The 21900-nt window shown below is 37.0% G+C and overlaps 1 protein-coding gene across 1 annotated transcript in view; it reads right to left on the bottom strand.

Annotated features, from left to right (window-relative positions):
* LOC108694818 (transcription factor collier) overlaps positions 1 to 21900 on the bottom strand; it is an 84136-nt gene that overhangs the window by 1317 nt on the left and 60919 nt on the right. Inside the window, exons 7-11 of the mRNA XM_018204492.1 lie at positions 6337 to 6418; positions 4086 to 4218; positions 755 to 909; positions 529 to 655; positions 95 to 397 (exon numbers count right to left, since the gene is read on the bottom strand). Of these exons, the coding sequence (XP_018059981.1) occupies positions 95 to 397; positions 529 to 655; positions 755 to 909; positions 4086 to 4218; positions 6337 to 6418 (800 nt within the window). The remainder of the gene's footprint in view (positions 1 to 94; positions 398 to 528; positions 656 to 754; positions 910 to 4085; positions 4219 to 6336; positions 6419 to 21900) is intronic.

Genomic DNA, 21900 nt, shown 5'->3' with positions numbered 1-21900 from the left:
ATATATATATATATATTATCTAATATGAAAATGATACGAGTGTTTTTAAAGGATATTTTAAAGAAATATTGTTGATAAAAAAAAATGTACATACCGTCCGTCCATTTTGCCGCACTACCGTTTTCCTGCACCGTCACTGCAAGTTGCCCCGTATACGAATTAAAGGCTGTTGCTGAACTGGAAGTGGGAGGTGCGGGTGCATGCACCGAACCTGGACTTCTGGGTGCTCCAGCAATCCCCATGTTTCCGCTCTTAGGCATACTATAAATGGCTTCCGCTAGATCCGCCGCCCTCTTCAGTACTATCTCTTTCGGAAGCTTTTCAGGGTCACCGGGATGCCGCGGAACGAGTTTCTGTAACCTTTGGAAGCCGTAGTCGATCGTAGGTTCGTTTACCGCTGGAAAATTCAGTAAAGGTTCGTTTGCTATTACTGCGTGATCGGGCAGTGTCATAATCTTTTCGCGACAATTATTATTCGCGTAGATTTTTTGCAAAAGACAGATATCTGGCCTTCTTATTTATACTTACAAACATAGACAAATCTACCAGGCGCTCCTTTACAGAATTGCTTGCTTTTATAATGTAACGTAACGTCAACGACTCCAGGTATTTGTCGCGCCGGTGCCTGCACCTTGATCGCGTGTGGAGTAATAAACTGTAAAACAACAAACATTTTTTATATTTATCGTATTAAAATTAGACATGTCAACAATTAACATTATTATGTACATTAAAATTATTATAAATTACTGACCTCGCTCCAAACTAGCATTGATCCAAAAACTACTTGCAATCCATCGAAGAAATTTTCTCCGATAATTATGACGGTAGATCCACCCGACGTCCAACCTTCATTAGGCGATATCGCTTTTATGCACGGTGTTTGGAGAGGTATTGGTGGATATAAACCTAAATTCATAACATAAAAATACTACTATATTTTCAACATTTAATTTTATTACATTTAATTAGATTCACAATTTGTGTGAAATATATGGCGCTAAAATTTCTTTAAGGCATAATTAGGTTGAATATTAACGATCTTATAACGATCTTCAAAAAATTACGATCAATCCTCCTATAATAAAAAAATTAAGAATAACAAAATAAAAAATTATAAGTTGAGAATTAGATAAAACCAAGTGGTATTCTTGAAAATAACTCCCGACTGACGAGAGGGAAGAAATAGGATATGGAAAATTATCTGAATATTCTGTTTATTCGGTTGAGGCCGAGTGGCAGATATATTTTCCAGCGTGGCAGGCAAGTTTTCGAGGTCGTGGGACTCGTGAAAGTGAGAAAGAGGCGGAAAATGAAAGAGAAACTATGAAGGAGAATGGTAGAAAGAGAATGAGACGGTGAGAGAAAGAGAGAATACGAGGAAGAGGGTTGGAAAGCTCGGAGAAGGGTTGTAACAAGAAGGAAAGGGAGGGGGCGATCGGGCCGACGGTGTCTCTGCTTGGAATTTATAACCCAATGATATCATTTTGTACCCCGGCGAAGCCAAGCCACCCCCGGCACCGACCCTGGGCGAAGCGGAGCCACGGCAGAGTGGCTGACATCATGGTATATTGCTCTCAGTGATGCTCAAACACTTTCCACTTCGAGTGCTTATGTGCCGTCACATCGATAAATCTCGGCAGCTTGAAAGATCGCGACATTGTTTATATCTGTACGTATTTAAAAATATTTTACGTATTAAAAAATATTATTAATGGTAATTTCTTTACAATCAACGGTTATCCATTTTTGGCTTTATATGGGCTAATAATAAAATAATTATTACATTACGTGAAATCAATAAGATACTTCGAATATAAATTCCGGAATGAAATTTCTATAATAAAATTGTATTATGTATACAATTAGAAAGAGTGCACCGTGTACAATTTTATTCATCGGATAAAAAATAAAGTCAACAAGTGACAATCACAACAGGAGCGTTAAAGAGTTGCAAGTATGGTCCTACGCAAATGGGTATTCCTCAATGGGACATTGGTATTTATTGCGTTCAATGTACGAGAAAGTCGTTAAAGAGACCGGCCGTGTTGGCAACCATCCTGATAGAGAATTGTCGAGCGGCGCGGTGCGGGCCGCCGCGAGGGTGGAGAGAAAGCGAGAGAGAAAGGAGAGAAAGAGGAGGGTTGAAAGAGGGATTCAGTAGAGGAGACCAAGGAACAAGCGTACCAACCCGGAATAAATAAAATCCTCCGCGCCACTGAATGGTAAGGGATGTGTTACTCCCAACCCTCTCGTACCCCTCTTTTGCCACTGAACTATCGTCGAAGTCGAAGAGCCGTTGTACTCCGACACGTTCGGCCCGATTCTCTTTGATCACTGTGAGATCGCGCGATAACTTCATTCGCCGTGGTAAAGACTCGAGAAATTTATCAGACAAACCGGGTTTTATTTTAGCGTAAGCATATAATGATGCATAATCGTATCACTAATATTTAGTCGGAACAGCGAACACTCTTCGATGTCGTTTCATTGAATTCCGATGATTAAATTTTTGGCTTATTACTTTTTAATACGGTATAAACAGAAACAGTATCTCATATTTTTCCGTTACATGAAATGAGTTTGAAGTTTCCACAAAATTTACAATCGTCTGTCTCTCATGTCATAAATTAAATTTTAAAAAGTAGATAAAAGCACATAAAGCATAAAATGAAATCAGCAACGATGTTTTGTCAAATAGGAAATGCGTTATAAAATGTCGGAGAAGATAAATTGTAAGCAAGCGTTTCAAATTTCATGGACAATCAAGATTTGATTTGTATAGCAACTGGGAGAATTCGTTCACAATGACAGCAAAATCCACGAGATACCAACATCCTACGTTCTTCCCCTTTCTCTCGCGTTTCCTGTCTCATTGGTATGCTCGTTTCGGCGTTTCGGGGGATAGCTCGCGGGGGGGATTTGGAAAGAGTGGATGTGTTGGTACCTTCATTGGCGTCGCAGAGGCACCAGGAGGGCGGCGCGAGATAGCTTAAACTTAGCATTCACAAACCAACGCACCGCGGCAACCACGGGGTGGAAGAGAGCGCGAGAACGACAGAGCAGGAAACTGAATGAGAGAAGCAGAGATCGAGATGAGAGAAGCGGGCCAATTCCACTCTCTTTCTTTCTGTGTCTTTGCACTCCGCGGCAGCCAACCAGGTAAAAAGAAGAAACTGACGTGGTGGCGGGTGGAGACGAGAACCTTGGAATCCGCGGTGAGAAGTAGGGGGACAGGCACTCGGGCGAAATTCGAGCGAGCAGAGTGGAGGAAAATAAGACGGAGGAACAAGGAGCGCGCGGAACGGAGCGTGAATCCTTCGTTTCCCCGCATCCCATTGATTTACATCTTGTCTTGGCATAGGTAGGAAGAAAAGACGGAGGAAGAAGCCTGCGCGCGAGAGGAGTGAGCAGTCGAGGGGGTAGCCGCGCGATATCAGCCGTTTGTATGCGCGGCCGACGCCAAACTTTGCTGAATTGCCCTATGACTCCATATATCCCATTCTACCGGTGCGCCCTCCTACAACCCTCTTACGATTCCGCTGCGCCACGGCTCCTGACTCCCGAGTCGTTATGCCGATCTCGAAGAAAACTGACCCCATCCCTTGCCAGAAGGGTGCCGCACGAGAGAAACAACACGCCGCGAGCATTCGAATGGCAATGCCTCGAACGTGAATCGCTCGGGAAGTCGATTTTGATCGACAAGCGTTGAAAGCTTACGACGCGGCGTGTGAATCATATCATCCGTGAAAAATCGATGCGTTGAATAAATGAGGGCGTTTAATGTGCGCACCGGGCTTTTTAATTATCGTCCGTTAATTAATTATCATATTTTCTGCGAGTGCTTTGTTAGCACGGTGAAGGCTGACTGCAATTATTATCGGGGAATAGCAGTTGAGTGCAAAATTAAATAACGAAAAACTGTATGGCGGGCCAATTGGTGTTTACGATCAAATCGAATTATCGTGTAAATGCTCATACAGTTTCATGATTAAATATGCAGACGATATCGATGCTCTGTTCCGCATAAATTATCTCTTTAACGATACTGATTAATTGATAGTATTTATGAATCATATACTTACTATTGTACTCGCTAGGATCACTAGGGTCCAAACGTTTCGCCCTGCGCCCGTGCTTGCTGTTGTTATGGACGAACATATTGTCCGAGACCGCTAGTAATGGTCCTTCCACTCCTACTTGCGTAGATATGACCACCTGTTAGGCAAAATGGAAATTTGCCGATGTGAAAAATGAAACGATTTGAGACAGGTATTCTCTAAAATTTTTGAAGTGAAGTCTAACTCTGAAGAATAAAATCTCATTCTTAAAAATTGACAATTAAGCCATTTTTATTTTTTATTTTTCAATCTTCAATCAATTGTCACTGTTTGTCACTCTTTAGAATTAGATTTCACTTCAAAGATTTTAAAGAATATTTAATGTGAAAAATAAGACAATTAGAAATATAATAAGTAACGTAATGAATGAATTAATAAAAAGAAATTATTCTTTATCTCATTTGTGTATTCAATCAAATAAAATTTTATGTTCTTATTATATATTTAAAAACATAAATATTATTTTCATGAATTTTATTAAACGATAAGTCCTAAAGTATTTGAGAAACATGAAGGTCTAGAACGCGGTATGATTCAACAAATGTTTGAAATTAATTTGTATACCTTCGTAAAATTTACGTTTATATCTGTGATTGACTTAACAAAACGAATAGTGAAAAAGACGCTAGTGTGAATAATATTGCATTTCTCTCGTCATGCATGTCATACACCGAGCCAAGTTCATCATATCTTCTATGAACGAGCATGCACAACTCGATTTGTTGCACTAGATACTAGATGCAATTCGTGACTTGCACATACGACGTTTGACAACGATATAATTGCGCAAGTCATATTAAAACACACTATCTTTTCTTACAGTAACGTAAAATATTTACGCATAAGTTATTTACGAGATTTTTAATAAGCTGAACAAAATTATTTGCTAAAATATTTACGCCGTTTATCGCACATGGGCGTTGAAAAGATTTCTCGCAGTAAAGCAGGAAGAACGTTTATAAAATCGAGCGAACGGCTGGAAAATATCCGAAAGTTTTGTCCTTCGCAACTTCGCAACTTTCTCGCGTGCTGGCGATATTACTCGACGAGTAACATCACCACCAACTTAAAGTAAAACGACGATAACCTACACTGCCCCATGGCGGGAGAGATTTTGACTGTACTAAAATTTTAATTTGCAACTTTCGGCAGTAAGCAATTCAGAAACAAATTCAAAAGTACGATGAGTATTCTAATTCTATTTGTCATTGTGCCGACGCATGAAAAGAAGAAAACGAATATAATAATACGAAAAGAGATGATTCATGCAAAGGACAAATTGTTGAGATCTTTGACCACGATTTTTGACTGATGATTTTTGACTAACTGTACTGATCTTCTATTCATTTTTTTGATAGTTATCTTTTAAATAAATATAAGCTTTTTTATTTTTATTGTATATATTTTGAATGTAATTTGACGTATCTTATTACTTTTGTAAAGTTGATTATTTATTTTTTAATTTTATTTTGGCAGTAGAACGGGAAAAATACAGATAATATAGAGTTTTTGTAAGCAAGATTGGCTGTTATAGGATAAGAGGTGAATGTGAAGGTGAATGCAAAAATTATGCTGCTCCAAGAATTAATTGTGGCTACTTTTAAATTGTGCATATTTGAAAATTTTGGCCGATTGTCAAGAAAAGTCGTCTAATCAGAATTATCGTTTATATTCGTTTATGGAAATGATTTTGATTCTTAATTAAATATATAGAATAATAATAGAGTTCTACAAATATATGGAAATTTTATGCGAAGAATGATACTCTCTACGACGATAGGCGTCACGTGATGTTGCGGCGGAATTTTGGCGTTCTCGTCTCCGTCTGTCCGCCCCTATAATTTCGCGAATCGTGACTTGAATGACAGAAGTGTCTCGCGTAGTGTGTATTTCAGCATTGCGACACGACCTGGAACGTCTTCGAATCAAATGAGTGGAAAACCGAAAGCGATTAACTGTACCTCAAATAGAGCTGTAAATCGCGCTATGTGAATTATCAGATAAATTATATTATGAAGATACGATCGTTTTTGTATATCAACAAATCCATAAATTCTGATTAATGTGGGTATATTCGTTTTCTTTTAATAAATATTTTTAATTATAAAAATTTGATAAAAATTCTTAATGTATATAAACAACATTGAACATTCCATTAAATTTTAATCATGCAAATTTATATTTAAGGTTGATAAACAGAATGAACACAACTTACCTGGAACCGTCTCATGTCACGTGGATTGCCAGCGTTCTTGAGGCAGTTTTGGTTACATTTGAGAAAGAACTTGAGGAAGAATCTGCAAGTATAGAGGGGACCAAAGTTAAACGGTTGACAAGGTGCTTAACGCTCTTCAACGCCGGGAACTTAATTAGAACGCGAACTTGGCTGGAAAGCAAGACTGAATATTGTATAAGCCAATCGCGAGTCCCGTTCCACTCTCCTCTATTATTCAGCATTTCTCTAGATTAAACTCCCGACTACGTGTTTCTCGACCTATAGGCCTGCACGGCATTGTATACTGCACGAAATATGCGGCTACTTCTCATCGTCCTGCCGCCGAATGTCAAAGGACACTCTTGTAATACATTTTTACAATGAAAAGACCATCATAATAAGCAATAAATATAAAATATAATTTTCTCTTCTATATCATACTTTATAATTATTTTTGTAAACATATGTAACATAATTAAAATATAACATAAAAAAATTGTTTACTTCTTAAAAATATTAAATACAAAATAATATTTTAATATATCATATTTTAAAGTACAATTACTGAAAAAAATGTTTGCATATACTTTTTATTATTAATTTAAAAAAATACTATATAAAAATAATAATATACACATGTTGAGTACTTATAAGTACTTGTAATATAGGAGTCATGTAAGATAGGATTTTGAGATATAAAGATATATATATATATAGTGCATATATACGGAGATCCTACCAAAAAGCCTCAGGCTCAATTTTCATGAATTATGCAAAACGCCGAGAATATTGAATTTTAGAAATTTTTTTGAGTCGCACCTCACTTATTGGCTCATGTCTACAGAGGTGGAAAGAGTTGACTGAGGCACAAGGAGAGTTTAGAGATCAGGTAGCTGAATGTCAGACTGAGAAGGATCGAGAAAGCGAAGGAAACGCGTAGGAAACAATCAGAAAGGCCGAGACAACGCGACGCCAACAACGACACTGGCAAGAAGGAGGGGTAGTTTTCTACGTAGCTGGTAGGCTTTTTGTCCCATGGGACGCCATTGTCATTCCCTCCGAAGAGTGAGTCCGTAGTACTAGAGACTTTATGGAAAAATCAAATGCATACCTTAAAATAACGCCTTTTTGTCTGCAAGTCTCTCACGCAGGGATTGCCAAAATTGCGGAAAGATCACTTGATTGATATTTCTTAATCAAGAATAAATAGATTTTTAATTACCTTCTAATTTAATTAATTTATAATTTAATTAATTTAATTTCGTGTCAAATGCATATCTGTGGGTGATTTAGACATAAGAGAAGACATCGAATAATTTCTTGAGTTCTTCAAAAGCATTAAAGAAGATCTTCACACATAAAGCATTAAAGAATCTAGTCACACATAACTTCAAAATTTCAAATTAAGACTATATTTATATTTTATTTATCCAGGTCGCCAAAAGTATTTAATTCACTTGCTAAAAATATATAAAAATATGAAAATATGAAAGAAAATATGAAAATATAAAAACGAAACGCATTCATCGCGAGAGCGTAAAAGAGAACATTGGAGTGAAGGATGAAGGGCGAGACGACGTTTACGGGAGGATGGGAAATTCGGCGATACGGAAAGAGAAAGGGAAAGAAACGTATCGATCTTGTGTTACACGCGTTTTCGCATCCAGTCGTGGAACTTAGGCAGGTAGATGGTAGATTCGCGCGTGAGAGTTCAGTCTAATGTCGCGCGTGTTTCTGCGCGTTCACGGAGAGTCGAGCGAATTTAATTTCGTTTACTCTTAGAGAACGTTAAGATGTTATCGCGATGCTGGATGGGTATTCAAAGCATTGTACTATGGCTTATCGCGGCCGTGGATCTTGCTCTAAACACGATATCTTCGTTGCGCCTGAGGCGTCGCTCGACAACGCTGCCTCTAGTCGTTTACAGATAGGAATACCATCGACCGTACTTGCACCTACGATATTGCGAGAATAGCACGAAGACGCCCCTTTAACGACGCCGACGACAACGGAAACGAGTCGGTAACCGCCCTCAGATCGAGAGCGTTTCACTTTGTATCTATATTGAAATCGTGTGTCACTGTTATTTAATAAAATGCGCCGACGGCTGAATATCTACATCATGTTTACTTCGATCATTTGATATAGGTAATGAATATTCAATCTATTTAAATATCTTGCAAATTTGAAAGCATTTATATGTCGCTCTCTTTAAAAGTGACATAATCAAAAAAATTAAATTTCTCAGAGAAGAGAAAATACTATTTTTTAACTTGACCAAAAATTAATGTTAATTACATAAACATCAGCAAAAAAAATATATTCTTAACATGATCACAATTGTCGTTTTATATCACTTTGTTTCGTCCTTAAAATTAATCCTTAAAAAAAACTATGCTTTATGAAAGACAACGATTTTGTTTGTGAAGAAACATTCTTTTTAAGTTGTGATGCTTTAATGATTTTTTTTAAGTTAGGTCACTTTTAATGATTATTATTAGGATATGTTTATATGATTTATTTATGATAATAATAAAAAAATATTTTTTAATTGTATTATTTTTTAAATAAAAAAGCGGTGTCTGTTAATCAAATGCAAGCCGAAAATAAAGAAATAAAATTGAAAGAGAAAAGAAAGGGTATTTAAGAAAGTTTAACGCGATAAAAAGAAATTATATATTTGAATAAAAAGTCTGAAGTAATTGAAATATTCCGATCAGCGTTTCGCGCTCGCCGCTTCCAGCAAAGAAATCGGGCAATCCGCTTTCAGAATTTGACGCTAACAAAATGACCCTACTTACGCGAAAGAGTTCTATGAAGAGGGAGGAAGGACGTGCGCTTGCCAGGATCGGCAAAGGAAAGATAGGTAGGCTATAGATCTTCGCTTTTTTATATGGGATTCGTTCATCGGCAACACTAATCATTTACGACGCTCCCGTCGCGCCATCGCCATGGCACTTTATTTCTCTTTCTTTTTCCCTTACATGAGATCGTTTCCTTCCGCGCGTTCTCGAAGTATTGGCTGTTAGGAGCTAATAGATTGCGTTACCGACTGATTCAAATGCGAACTGGATTTCATTCTGGGCTCGATGGGGCGGCAGTATCGATGGTGTCGTAACGCGAACGCGTGCAAGAAGAAGGGCTAGTTTCTTACAGGGGATCAAATTCGATTCCGATAGTCTATTAGATTTTTCTCTTCCGTTGACGGCCTTCGCGAGCTCTTGTCAGCCTCAGAAAAATCTATTCCGAATCGCCGCTCAGGACACGCAATAGCTATACACTTTACATGGAAACATTAATGCAAGATATCTGTCTTATGTTTTAAATTGTAAAATATTTTTGCATATATAAGTTTTTCATTACATAAGATATATATGTAATGAGTGTATAGATATATATGTAATGAGTGTATAGCTATATATGTAATGAGTGTATTATCTATACAGAATGAATCAAAGTCGTTGAACCAGCTTTTTATTCTATGAGAAAATAATTGACTATACAAATTATAACTCAATTAAGTATGAAGTCGATAATTTTCTCATAGGATAAAAAGTTGATTCAACGACTCTGATTCACTCTGTATGTATATATTTTTTAATTTAATTAATATTAAATAAGCATAATTAATATTATATAAATTTTCATTAATAATTTAAGTCTCTTCTCAAATAAAGAAGATATATTTTGCGTTATTAGAGATATGATTTTCACTTAAAATTTCATTTATATAGAGAAATCTGTTTCATCTTATTTTAATGCACCAACATCGGTATAATAGTTTTAAATTAAAATTATTTAAAAGCAGTTTGTTTGAAATTTTTCAACTGTTCGCATTCGCTAACGAATTGATACGAAGGAAAATATACAGAGGCGATTCGATTGCGAAATCATACCCCTAGTCTACCCTCCGGAGTTCGCATACCTTTCCATTCCCTCGGATCAAATAGAATAAAACGAAGCAGTAGGCAAAGTGAGGATTGGAGGCTGCAACGGGATGACAGGGGAGAGTGGTAGCTTGTAGCAGAAAACGTTCGTATCGTTCGCTGTTCCCAGTTTTACAGCGAGCAACTTTGCAACGTCGGAGCGGATGAACGAGCGAGTGAGGAAAAAAATCAACGATATAAATGAAAAAAAAAGGCTAAACATCGGAGGCCCGCGAAGGGTGAGAGTTGTACGAGCAGCAAGCGGGTAAACAGAGTCGAATGAATTCAATCAAACCTTGCAGTAAATCATCGGCATTCGCACGGCAGTTTTGTTTATGTTTTTCGTGTACCAATTAGCGATTTTTCTCGCCGTACCGTAACGCCAATGTTCTTTTCTCTGCGAAAACTATCGACAACGACCGAAAATAATTTTTCACGCTTTGCGTGATTTATAGAAACAATATCTCGTCACAATTTATATATCAATTATAAATATATTCGTATTTATAATATATACGAAAAGTATATATAGAATTAGTATGAATAATCTGAGAAAAAATAAGTGAATTAGGAAGATTCTTCCTTCTCTTTGTTTACTTGCCACCCTGTACGGGCATTCGTGGGTGCCAAGTCGCAAGTAAGTATCTTCTGATCTAGTAAATATATTTCCAGCAAGGGCTGAATGGATATAGGGGGCTTACTTGGGGACTCACGCGTAATAGTTCCAAATAGGGTGGCATTACGCGTATCAGAAATCCATTTTCTCCCACATCGGAGAATCTTTAATCATGTTTTCGGTTCTCGCTGTACGCCCCTCTTTTTCACCACTATAAAAGAACGGATATAACGTGACGAAAATTCAACGAAGAGATTCGTGAACGAAGTTAATGTCGTTCCTTTCATCGTATTTTATTCTTCGTATTTCGTGTTACATAAAAGAATAGAAATCATTAATCGATAAAATTCGTTGTTTTTAACTGTAATCCGTACTTAGCTTTTTGTATGTGATCAGAAAGAAATCAAGCGCAGAAAAGGGTCTGCTTAGACGACAGAATTTTGCCGAATAGGCGTGTCCAAATGTGCTAATCACCTCTACTAATGTAACTGAACCGACTCTTCCATTATATTATATCTTGGCAAATAGCATCAAGGGATAGATCTCATTATCATTCTTTTATTTCTGGTATCGTAATGAAAAACTTAACATTTTTATTAAAATAGAAGATATCAAAAAATGCAAAATAATAAAAATAATTTTGTTTTTTATTAGAATGTAGAATTAAATAAACATTATTAAATCTATAGTTAATTTAATGTAATTTAAGTCGCCACTGCTTCTACTCAATATATCGTTATTTTATACTAAAAAAATTTTATACTTAAAAATGTATAAATTTAATATTACAGGTTTAATAATGCAAAGATTATAAATTGTACAAGCAATAAATATAGTTTAAAACCTTTCATCTTGTGTATTCACATATAAAAAAAAATTATATATATTGTATTAATAAAAAAGATTAAATAAAAACTTCCTTATATTGTAAAAGTACATGATTAATATTTATCTGTTAAATTGAAAAAAATAAAATATAAATAACGTTATAAGTACAAGGCTTCCACCTTGAAACAACTTTTGTAAGCAATACCGATAATTTCCACTCGATCGGATATATTTAAGCAAGAGAATGCTCGGGAGTAATCACGAGTGCATAATGCAGACGAGCAAGACGTCAATTAGTAAGAATGTGTACGAAGGTCCGTAAGGTATAGGAAACCACCTAGAGCTGTATACCTTGCATACACCTTAACCAGGGTTAGTAAGGGGTTAGCGAAGTATCAGGGGATGCTTAATGTTTAACTAGCCTCCATTACGCCCACTGCCTCCTCAGCACCCTTCCTCTCCCTTTCTGCACTGCCGTCATCTAGCGTCTACCGACTCGTTCCTTCGGATTCTCTTCTCAGGAAGTATTATAGAGACGGCTAAGAAGGATCGCACGTAACTATCGGTTAATACAGGAAATCATTTTCCAGGAATAAAGGCATTCTGTATAACAGGAGATTATCTTATCACTCTGATACCTGATTTGAGGTACAACGATTATGATAATATAAATTTCGATTGTGAATAACGTCACAAAAGTAATTTTTAAATAAAAAAAATGTTTTTATTAAAGAAATGTCTTAAAATTAATCAAATAATTAATAAAATTTTAATAATTGTATAATTAAACAGAGAATTATACTAACAAAATGGAATGTTTCCATAATGCGTACCGATTAAACATAGGTAAATTTAATTTATACAGGAAGCAGCGAGTTACGAAAGCTGAGAAAATATAACGACGTATGAAACGTATGAAACGTTTAGTTCCGTTAGAAAGGAAGACATCATTGTGTTTAACATCCTCTTATCAGAATGTAAATAGTTGTTCAACCAAGAATCGGCAGCAGAATAAATTTACGTGCAATCGTGAAGAATGAGTTAATGTGTTTCACCATTTTATGGTTTTATAGTTAGATAAACTTTGCTTTTCCGAAAGAGAAATGCGGTCAATAATTTTTACTGATCTAATAGCATAAATAAGGATAATTGCGTACTTTTAATTATAATTCGAAACGTGCATATATGTACATTTTACGTATATGTCAGCTTGTAATTACATCTTTCCTAACCAGGACATTCGATAGCCAATATAGCGACATTACATCATTACGTAATCTTGCACTTGCCTTCAGCTGTGTTCCGAGAGTGTCTTGTACTTCGAGTAGATGCCATCGTGTGTTTACGAAAGGAAATCAGGCGATTGACTACGTGTGTAAAGACGGGTATCTTAACCAAATTCCTGCCAATAGGGAGGATACCGTTTGCCTAAGTTCTAAGACGGCTGAAGCTAAGGCTATTCGGCAGGCATTGCTAAGATATTGCATAATTCATACCTAAGTAATACGTCTTACTACGTAGCGTAGTCCCGAACTAACGTATCCTGTCATAGTCTCTGTGTTGTGAAGCCGTTCACCCCCGCTCTCACCCCATATTACGTCGACCCCTCGCCACGACAGCGAGATACCCCTAATGGCAGTCTATCACATTAGCCGCAAGACGGCTTGAGAGGCTGGCTACCATAACTAGATTTGCCTTGCACGTACGGCGCATCAAGCGACGATTTACCACGTATCGCATAGTTGGCCGTAGCTATTAACTGGCGTAAGCTCTCGACTTAGCTTATGTCGACAACGTGACTGTGCTTAACACAGCGTGCCTAAGGAAGGATAAATCACGCGGCACATCTGAGATAAGCGATAAGAAAGCCGCAGATCCTGTATCAATTCTGTTTTTTATAATGTTTAGAAGTGCTATGAGTTTTACAAAACATCATTATACATGGAAGGAATAGTTTTACTAAAAAATTTTGCTAGATACAGATCTGAAAATAATGTTATTTAGATTATCAAAATGATTATGTAAGACGCTCTAACTGATTGCTAGAACGTTAAATCTTTTACAGCATTGTCATCGACGCTTAAGAGTTCTGCTTAATTGTTTCGATTATCTACAATTATTTTCAGATTTTGATCTAGCTAAATTAACATTACATATTTCAACTAACCATACTTTTCGTGTAAATTATAAGTAAACAAATATATACGCATTTTTATTATTTGCTATACTTATTCTTAGAAATTAAATTCAGTGTAATTTCAAGTAAAACAAAATTTCTCTATATTTTTTAATGATGGAAAGTGATATGAATCATATTTCTCGTATTTATATAGCGTCGAAAATTGAAATTATACCAACATCAATTCCTGTTGTTTATTAATTTAATTAAAATAGAGAGAATAATTGTGAAGATTGTTAAAACATAAGAATAATTTAATTATTTTTGCTATTCGGACAGTTTCACGATTATTTCTGGTGGATTACGTCGAATTTTCATCGTGTCTGGCGCTGGATAGTCGAGTAACTGTAGTGTGACGTGCGAACTGTGAAAATTGTTGAATTATCTCTCTGTGCCTTGGGCATACAGCGCTCGGACAAGGAGCGGGGCATTTCCATAAATGCATCAGAACCTCCAACCGCGTAAACTAACTTAACGCCGACGACGATTCCCGCGTCGGTATACGAGTGTACGCACGATTTATTAATGCCTGCATTTAGATACGGAGTCCCTTGAGAGCACAGTAGGGGCGGTTAGGAGTCTCTCAAGTTACCGCTGTCAAATATCGACAAAAACGACCGTAAGTCGCGCATGCTCCCGTACATCATGTGGTTGCGGAAGACAGAGAAGCAACACGCGTATCACAACATCCTGCTGCATGATATGTTGAAGGAACATATAAAACGTACACATCTATTGCTTTTTTTTTCAAATTTAAAAAGAACAGAGTTCAGTGCACCTTTTGCAATCGCATCTCTGCTTTAAGATACCCGATGCTCTACAGGCAGAACAGTAAATTTAATGTTAAATTACATATTTAATGCCATTTTAATTACTATTATAAATGCTACAATAACGCTATAAAACACAGCAGCAGCAGGATAAATTAATGAAGCGGTATTTTATTTCGCTGTGAATTAAAGTAAACGAAATTTCATGTTCAAAGATAACTTGACAGTTGGATAAAATAAGCAGTGCATACTGAATAGATAATGCGGTCGTAAAAACTGGTAATTTGCAAGTTGTAATTTAAAATTCGCAAGAAGAGAGCGTTACAGTTTTTATTTTCACTAATAGTTAGGAGACAATACACACCCAATCAATTTTCATGACACCATGAGAATTTCTCGTTTGCAGACAGTTTAGAGTAGCGCGTGTCAGTGTACACGGTAATAACACGCCGTAAGTTTGTCAACGGAAGCTCGCTTAATCCCGGCTAACCTCGTTGCCTGCTCGCGGAGTTTGTCGTCAAACTAGGGGAGCTAAAATGTGATTTTAATATTCGCGGCTCCTTTGAGGAAACTCGTGAATCCTTCCTTAACAGGCTTACCGAGGGAGCGCCTATCCTCTCCCACAGGGTCTGCAACCTGCTTTGAGGAGTGCACTTACTTCGAAACTCGGCACAATCTCTCATTCCGCCACTAACTTTCAAGCATTTCATTCTTATTTTAACCATTACTAGAAAGTAATGGTTATTTTTCTTTCTGATTACCGTAAATTTATATATTTATTTTTGTAAATTCTATATTATATAGCCATTTATTTTCTAGTTCACTAAGTATTTGTAAAACTATGACAATTTGGAGACTTCGTTTTATTAATTTAATTTTTAAAAAATACTACATCAGTACATGGCAATTTTTTCTTTTTTTTGTGAAACAAATATTCTAATTACGCAATTAAAATTTTTTATAATTTTTCCCACAATTTTTTTCCTTAAAGGTACTCTTTTATAATCCCGCGACAATTTCTCGGTTAAACGTAATTACCCTGGCGGAATTCACGCTTACCAGGAGAAAAAGTCACCTCAATGAACGTGATCTCTATCAGGCTTTATTAAAAAATATGTCTTAATTCCGCCTGGGGCCACGTTTTTAATTTCTCCCTATGGACGTTCCTCTGTGCCGATGAGCGCCCGTATAAAGAATCGCTGAACGAGTGGACTTGGCAAGCGAAGCTAATTACTTTTGCAATGGAGAATCGTCACCTCAATAAATTTGATCTATTCACAGAATATGGAAAAGAAGTATCTCTCGAAATTAAATGCATGTATTTGATTTCAAACTCTATAAACATTTTCCTGATTGCAAATACAAAAATAGATATTTTTATTATTTGTACCTTCTTTTATAAGTAATATAACATTTTTTAAAAATTTACATAGTTTGTAAAATACATATTTCCTATAATTTTTGCATTTGTATACAGAGACTGAGAGAAAAGTGTTTAATATTTGCTGTTATATAATTGCATGATAAATTTTATATTCATTTTCAGGGACAACTATAAATTCTTTTTGATATACAGAATAAAAAACAAATATAATTATTTTTGCAAATATTATAACAATAAGAACTATAAGATATAAAAACTGTAAAAATAAAACTCCTAATCATGATTTTTTATCATATAATTATAATTACAAATCTCAAATATTTTTCTCTCACATGCAAACACACACACACACACACACACACACACACACACACACACACACACACAATAATATTACTTATAAAAATAACTTATAAAAAACTTACAAAAATATAATTGTATATAAATTGTCAGAATGTTTCTCGCAAACTATACATATAAAAAATTGTCTGTACAATTGTTACCTGCTTTCAAATATAAGCGCAGCGGCTGTTGACGCAAGGATGACAGGAAAGATGCGAATTATCGTTCTTCACTTGAGGACTTTGGGAGGTTAGCAGTCGCCATGCTGGCAGGACATAGAAGCACGCAGGACACGACGCCGTAGCGGGCCGTGTAGGGGTTGCCATGGTGATCTCATGGGGAGGGCATTCGCCCTCTCTCACCCTCACCGAGAAGATAATGCTGCCTGCCTGCCTTTCTACCGATGTTGCTACCAACCGCCGCGATATCAGAAGCTCCGGCAATAAAGCAAACGTCCATGCTTGCACGAAAGTTTATGAGACAGACCCGGTTTTCGAGTTGCGCGATTACGAGGCGACAAGCCAGTCGACGATACGTTCTTGTGTCTCACATATTCCGTTCATCGTCGCACATGTATCTTGAAAATTACTCTAGAATAATGTAAAAAGATACTAGCGAGATTGTTTTAATTTTCATATCGAAAATACTTAAAGTTTTTCGTATTAATTAATACTCCAATTTATTTATGAGTTTTATATTGTTGAAAAACAGGAAATATTATGATAGTCTTTGATCTTGTTTGTAACACTTTTTGCTATAAAAAGTTGCTGTGTTATTTTTCTTCTATATCTTTTTACGATGATTAAAAGAAATTATTAAAATGCACTTTGTATGCTTTTATAAGTATTACATATTAAATAATTATAAATTTTCTGAAAATTCGCATATATCATTGTATTCTAATTTGATACGTTATAACTGACATTTGTTATATACAAGAATGTTTTATCGAGCAACGCGACGCAACATTCTTCGTAAATGTCACATTTACGAACAAAGTGAGAGCTTCCACTTAAAAACATAATTTCATTAAAAACTGAGAAACTGTTGATGAACAATGTATTTTAAAAAAGTGTTTATTACTTAACTACAAAATTAAAAATTGTTTAATCTCGCGTGTCGCGAGATTAAATAATCTTAAACAGCAAAGACGATATCAGTACATCCAAGACTTAAAGGCTTTAGCTGCGGATGGTGCGTCTGACTAACGACTCTTCGCTACCTCTGCTTCCTTTTTAGAGAAGCCAAGACGGACGAGACGCGGACGCTTCGACAAAGTGTCGTCGTATTTTTGGTTTACGGCGTCTGAGGGTTTCCGACATCGAGGGACGGATGGCGAGAGCAGGCGAGATCGGGCGAATGCGAGAGGCCGCCTGAGCGCTTCAACGATCATGAGGGTGGGAAAGTGGGTGGTTTGGTGGGTATACGGGGAGTGATACCGGTCCCAAAGGTGTCGTTACAATTAGACAGCACTGCCAACTGCTACGACCTCAACCGCTAAATAACTTACTGGTGCTGACAACCCGACCGCCACACCGTTACCGCTCATCGTGCAGCATGTAACCCAACCAATGTGAGTCTACGAATCAACCGGTGAAAGTGTTGTGCGTATAATTCTGGCGTCTCGTACCAAATTTCTTGCAAAAGGATGCGTTTCGACTTTTATGTATGCTGTTTTATTTTAACTTGCGAATTCGTGTAATATATTGAACATCTCAAAGAAAGAATGTCACAAGGGAAACATTTATATTTTAGAATAAAAATTAATTCGATCGAATAATGTTTTTAGATCGAAAGATCTTTTCCCATATTATCCATTTACTCTCTTTTTTTTCTCTCTCTCTCTCTCTCTCTCTCTCTCTCTCTCTCTCTCTCTCTCTTTCTATCTATCTATCTATCTCTAGTATATTTTAAAATATGCGATTGTGAAACCTGAGATGGAATTCTCTTCCATCCGATTGCCAGTTGGAAAGCCCCTTTCAGAAGATTATTGATCTTTTTAGAAAACGCATATATGTATATATAGTAGTGTGTCAAATACATCATGTACATTTTCTTTTATCTTTTATCTTTAATTTTGCAGTTAATTCCGGATTTTTCTTAAATAAAATTTGATTGTACCTTCTTGATTTACTATTTTATTTTATGGATTATTAATAAATTAAAATTTTAAGTGATCACAGTTTGAATATAGAAAATAAAATGTAATGTTAAATATTACTAAAAAAGAAAAGGATCAGTCTCAGTACTTCAAAGGATTTATATACAAAAGAAAGTGTGGGAAACCTGAAGACACCCTATGTATATAGGAACGTTTGCGTCGAGACGAAGTATAAAGAGCGAAGCCAATGTCGACGTTGTGCTGTCTTGCGCTTGCGCCGAGTGTTTAGAACTCGAATGCTGGTAGAAAGAGGTGACGAGGAGGTGAAGAGGAAGAGGGTGGACTTCCGAAGGAAGAGAACGGGGTGTCCCTGGAGTATCGACTCGCCCCACGGGACTCGGCAGTCGATAGTCCCGTGGGACTCTCTGTCTCTTTTCTGAAGTCGTCGCTCTCAACGCTCCTTCCTCGTCTTCCTCCATTTTCCGTTTTCTTCCCGCTTTTCCTCAAGCATCTCCTTGTCTCGCTTGTGCACCATCGTGGGTCACGAAAGCAGAATGGCCGAACAGGTGGAGGGGATGCAGAGACAATTTAGACGATGAGACAAGATGGGATTTTGTTTTAGAAATTGTTAAACCGTTATCCGAAACATAGATCATAAATATGTGATAAATTACTGTGATAAGTTTTGAATTGACAGCATCGAAATTAGATATTATATGACATTCATTTGATATTTATGGCGTAAAACATTGAAGATAAGATCTTCGTTACTTATGTATCATGCATTGAAGCTTATAAAGAATGTTGACGTTTATTTCAGAATATAGTTGAAATAGAATCATGCACTGTAATACAAAATTTGGTTGAGTGATAATAAGAAAATGCGCGCGGAGTAGTGATTAAATTGCGAACAGAACGCGTCGAATAAATACAGTCGTAAGGCAAAGCGAGACGCTTCGAAGGAAGGGATTCTCTAAGTTTATATGAAATTCCACGCCTTGTACAGGCGGCACTCTTCTCTCTCCGCACTCTTCCGTGATCGCGAACCCTCTTGCCTGCTTACCACTCTCGCACAAAGGTATAATATTGTCCGCCCATGCTTCTCGGCCTCTGCCTCCGCTAAGAATTATCCGCGCAACTTACAACCCCCATTTTTTTTTCAACCTACCACGGATTCCCTACTGCTCAGCTACGTACACGCACCGGATATCGAGCTTCGCATACTGAGGCAGAGAATGAAAGTGAATCTTGAAGCACGTTATTCGGCATTGCCCCGTATTTTGTTCCCGGGCACTCCGCGACACGACTTTTTAAATAATCAAACAACCCCGTCGGAGGTCGCATGAAGCGTGCTTTCGCGTTTCTCACGCCGCGACCGCCTTGTACTTGACGTTTTATGGTCGTCGAGAAAGTTATAGACCTATAGTCTTTGCAAAGAGATGTCTGCAATCATTTATGTAGTCTTCTCCCAAATCGTTTAATGGCGACGATGTTTAACGAGAATGACATGTGTAATATAATCAATTTCTTAATAAATAAACACTCTTCTAAAATTATTTAAATAGATAAATAAATAAATAAAAACTTATCTAAAATAATCTATAATATTTTACAGATATATAGATTTTTCTATTTCTTTTAGATCAACTTACATATATGCTGCTTCGTTTGAAGTTCCATCATTTCAACGATATCGATCTTTGTAATCTGCGGTTTCGCGTGCACAAACATCATATATTATTTAACGAAGAGCCTCCACTCTGTAATATCCCGTTTTCTAGTTTATGGCAATGAGAAATGCCTTTCATAGACACATGTGTTTCCATTATGCGGATCCGTTTCCATCAAGTGGACGAAAATCGAACGCCATCACCGGGCATAGTATCTCCGTGCGCGTATAGCGAGTTGTAGAGATATTGGCACGTACACGTACGCGTGCGATCGTCGAAAAGAAAAGGGAAGGCCCGCGGAGAATCTCCCTCACTCTTCTTAGTCTCCGAGGGAAGATTCGAAGGGTGAGTGAGCGACGCGCCCCTCGCGAACCCTCGCGAACCCTCGCGAACCCTCGCACATCCCCGGCTCCGCGCGACCCTCCGCGCGAGAGTAGCTGGCTACCAAAATTCGCAGTGTCCTCCCCGTTCGGTAATACGTTACGCGACAGCGAAAATATCGTCCGCAGCCACCCTCGGTCCGGCCTAACCTGGAGCTACTGCGACGAAACTTCCATCGTTCCCCCGAAGGAAGCAGGGGGTCTCCAGAGACTTCCATTTTGACTCTGGGGATTAGGCGTGACCCCGCCCATTCGTGGGCAAAGTTTTGTCCCTTTCGATGGCCAGGAACGAAAAGCCGTCGCTATATTGATGACTTTCTTTCTTCGTACTAGGGAGGAAGAGAGAAAAGCGAGAGGCAGCGAGCAGAAAGTCGAGATGCGGGAAGCCGCGAAGGATACGAGAAAAAGGATGCTGAAGAGAGAGAGAAAGAGAGCTTGCACAATTCTCTATAGTTGCGGCTTGGTCTCTGCTAATGCTAACTAGATACGCAATACCATCTTAGTACGCTTATTGCTATATTATTTTAAAAAATTTAATCTTTCTGCAATCTGTACTTTAATTAGCTTATTGTTAATTATAATTATCATGATTGGACGTGTCTCTTCGTAGATAATTTTGTCTTCGATAAAAAGGAAAGATAAAAAATGGAAGATTAACTTGAGAAATTTTTTAAACAAGTGTAAATATTATATTACTTTCTTTAAAAATATTCTATCATTAAAACTGTTTATTATAGATATTATATTAAATACAGATTGTGTCGCACACACAATTCTATATCTAACTTTTTAAAATCATTTTAATTATAAAATCATTTTAAATGAGTTATTTATACCACACATCTCTTTTGTTTCGTGACATAATTATTACATTACATGATTTGAAATGAGACTATATATATGTTTAAATTAAATATAATGTGTTTTACTTTTAGAATTGTTTCAAGTTGAAAATTCTCAATTGACACTTTCGAAGAATTTTATGTTTTTATATCAAATAATTAAAGCTTAATATTTATGTTAAGAAAATTACAAATACATTTGTGTACATTACATATAACATCTATCAGAAATTCGTGCAACACAATTAGTTAACGGACACATGCTTTTTTATTCACAAAAGCTTTGTGTATAAACCTTGTACAAGGAGTGGCATGAGATTTGGGGGGTTGGTCGGACAACGGCATCATAAGTCGGGAGTGGTTTGAGGGTTGGGTGGGTTGTTGGGGTGGCGAGGGTCCCTGGAGGCGGCGGGCTAAATATATCCACCCTCGACAACCCTCGAGGGAGAATGTCAAGACAACATGGCCGACGCCCGTCATCCCGTTAGCTCTATGTATACAATAGTTCGTATTCGGCTACGCTGAT

This window comes from Atta colombica, unplaced genomic scaffold (assembly GCF_001594045.1).
Source record: "Atta colombica isolate Treedump-2 unplaced genomic scaffold, Acol1.0 scaffold125, whole genome shotgun sequence".
Lineage (NCBI taxonomy): Eukaryota > Metazoa > Arthropoda > Insecta > Hymenoptera > Formicidae > Atta > Atta colombica.
Note: the sequence above shows the minus strand (reverse complement) of the source record. Positions and strands in the feature narration are given on the sequence as shown.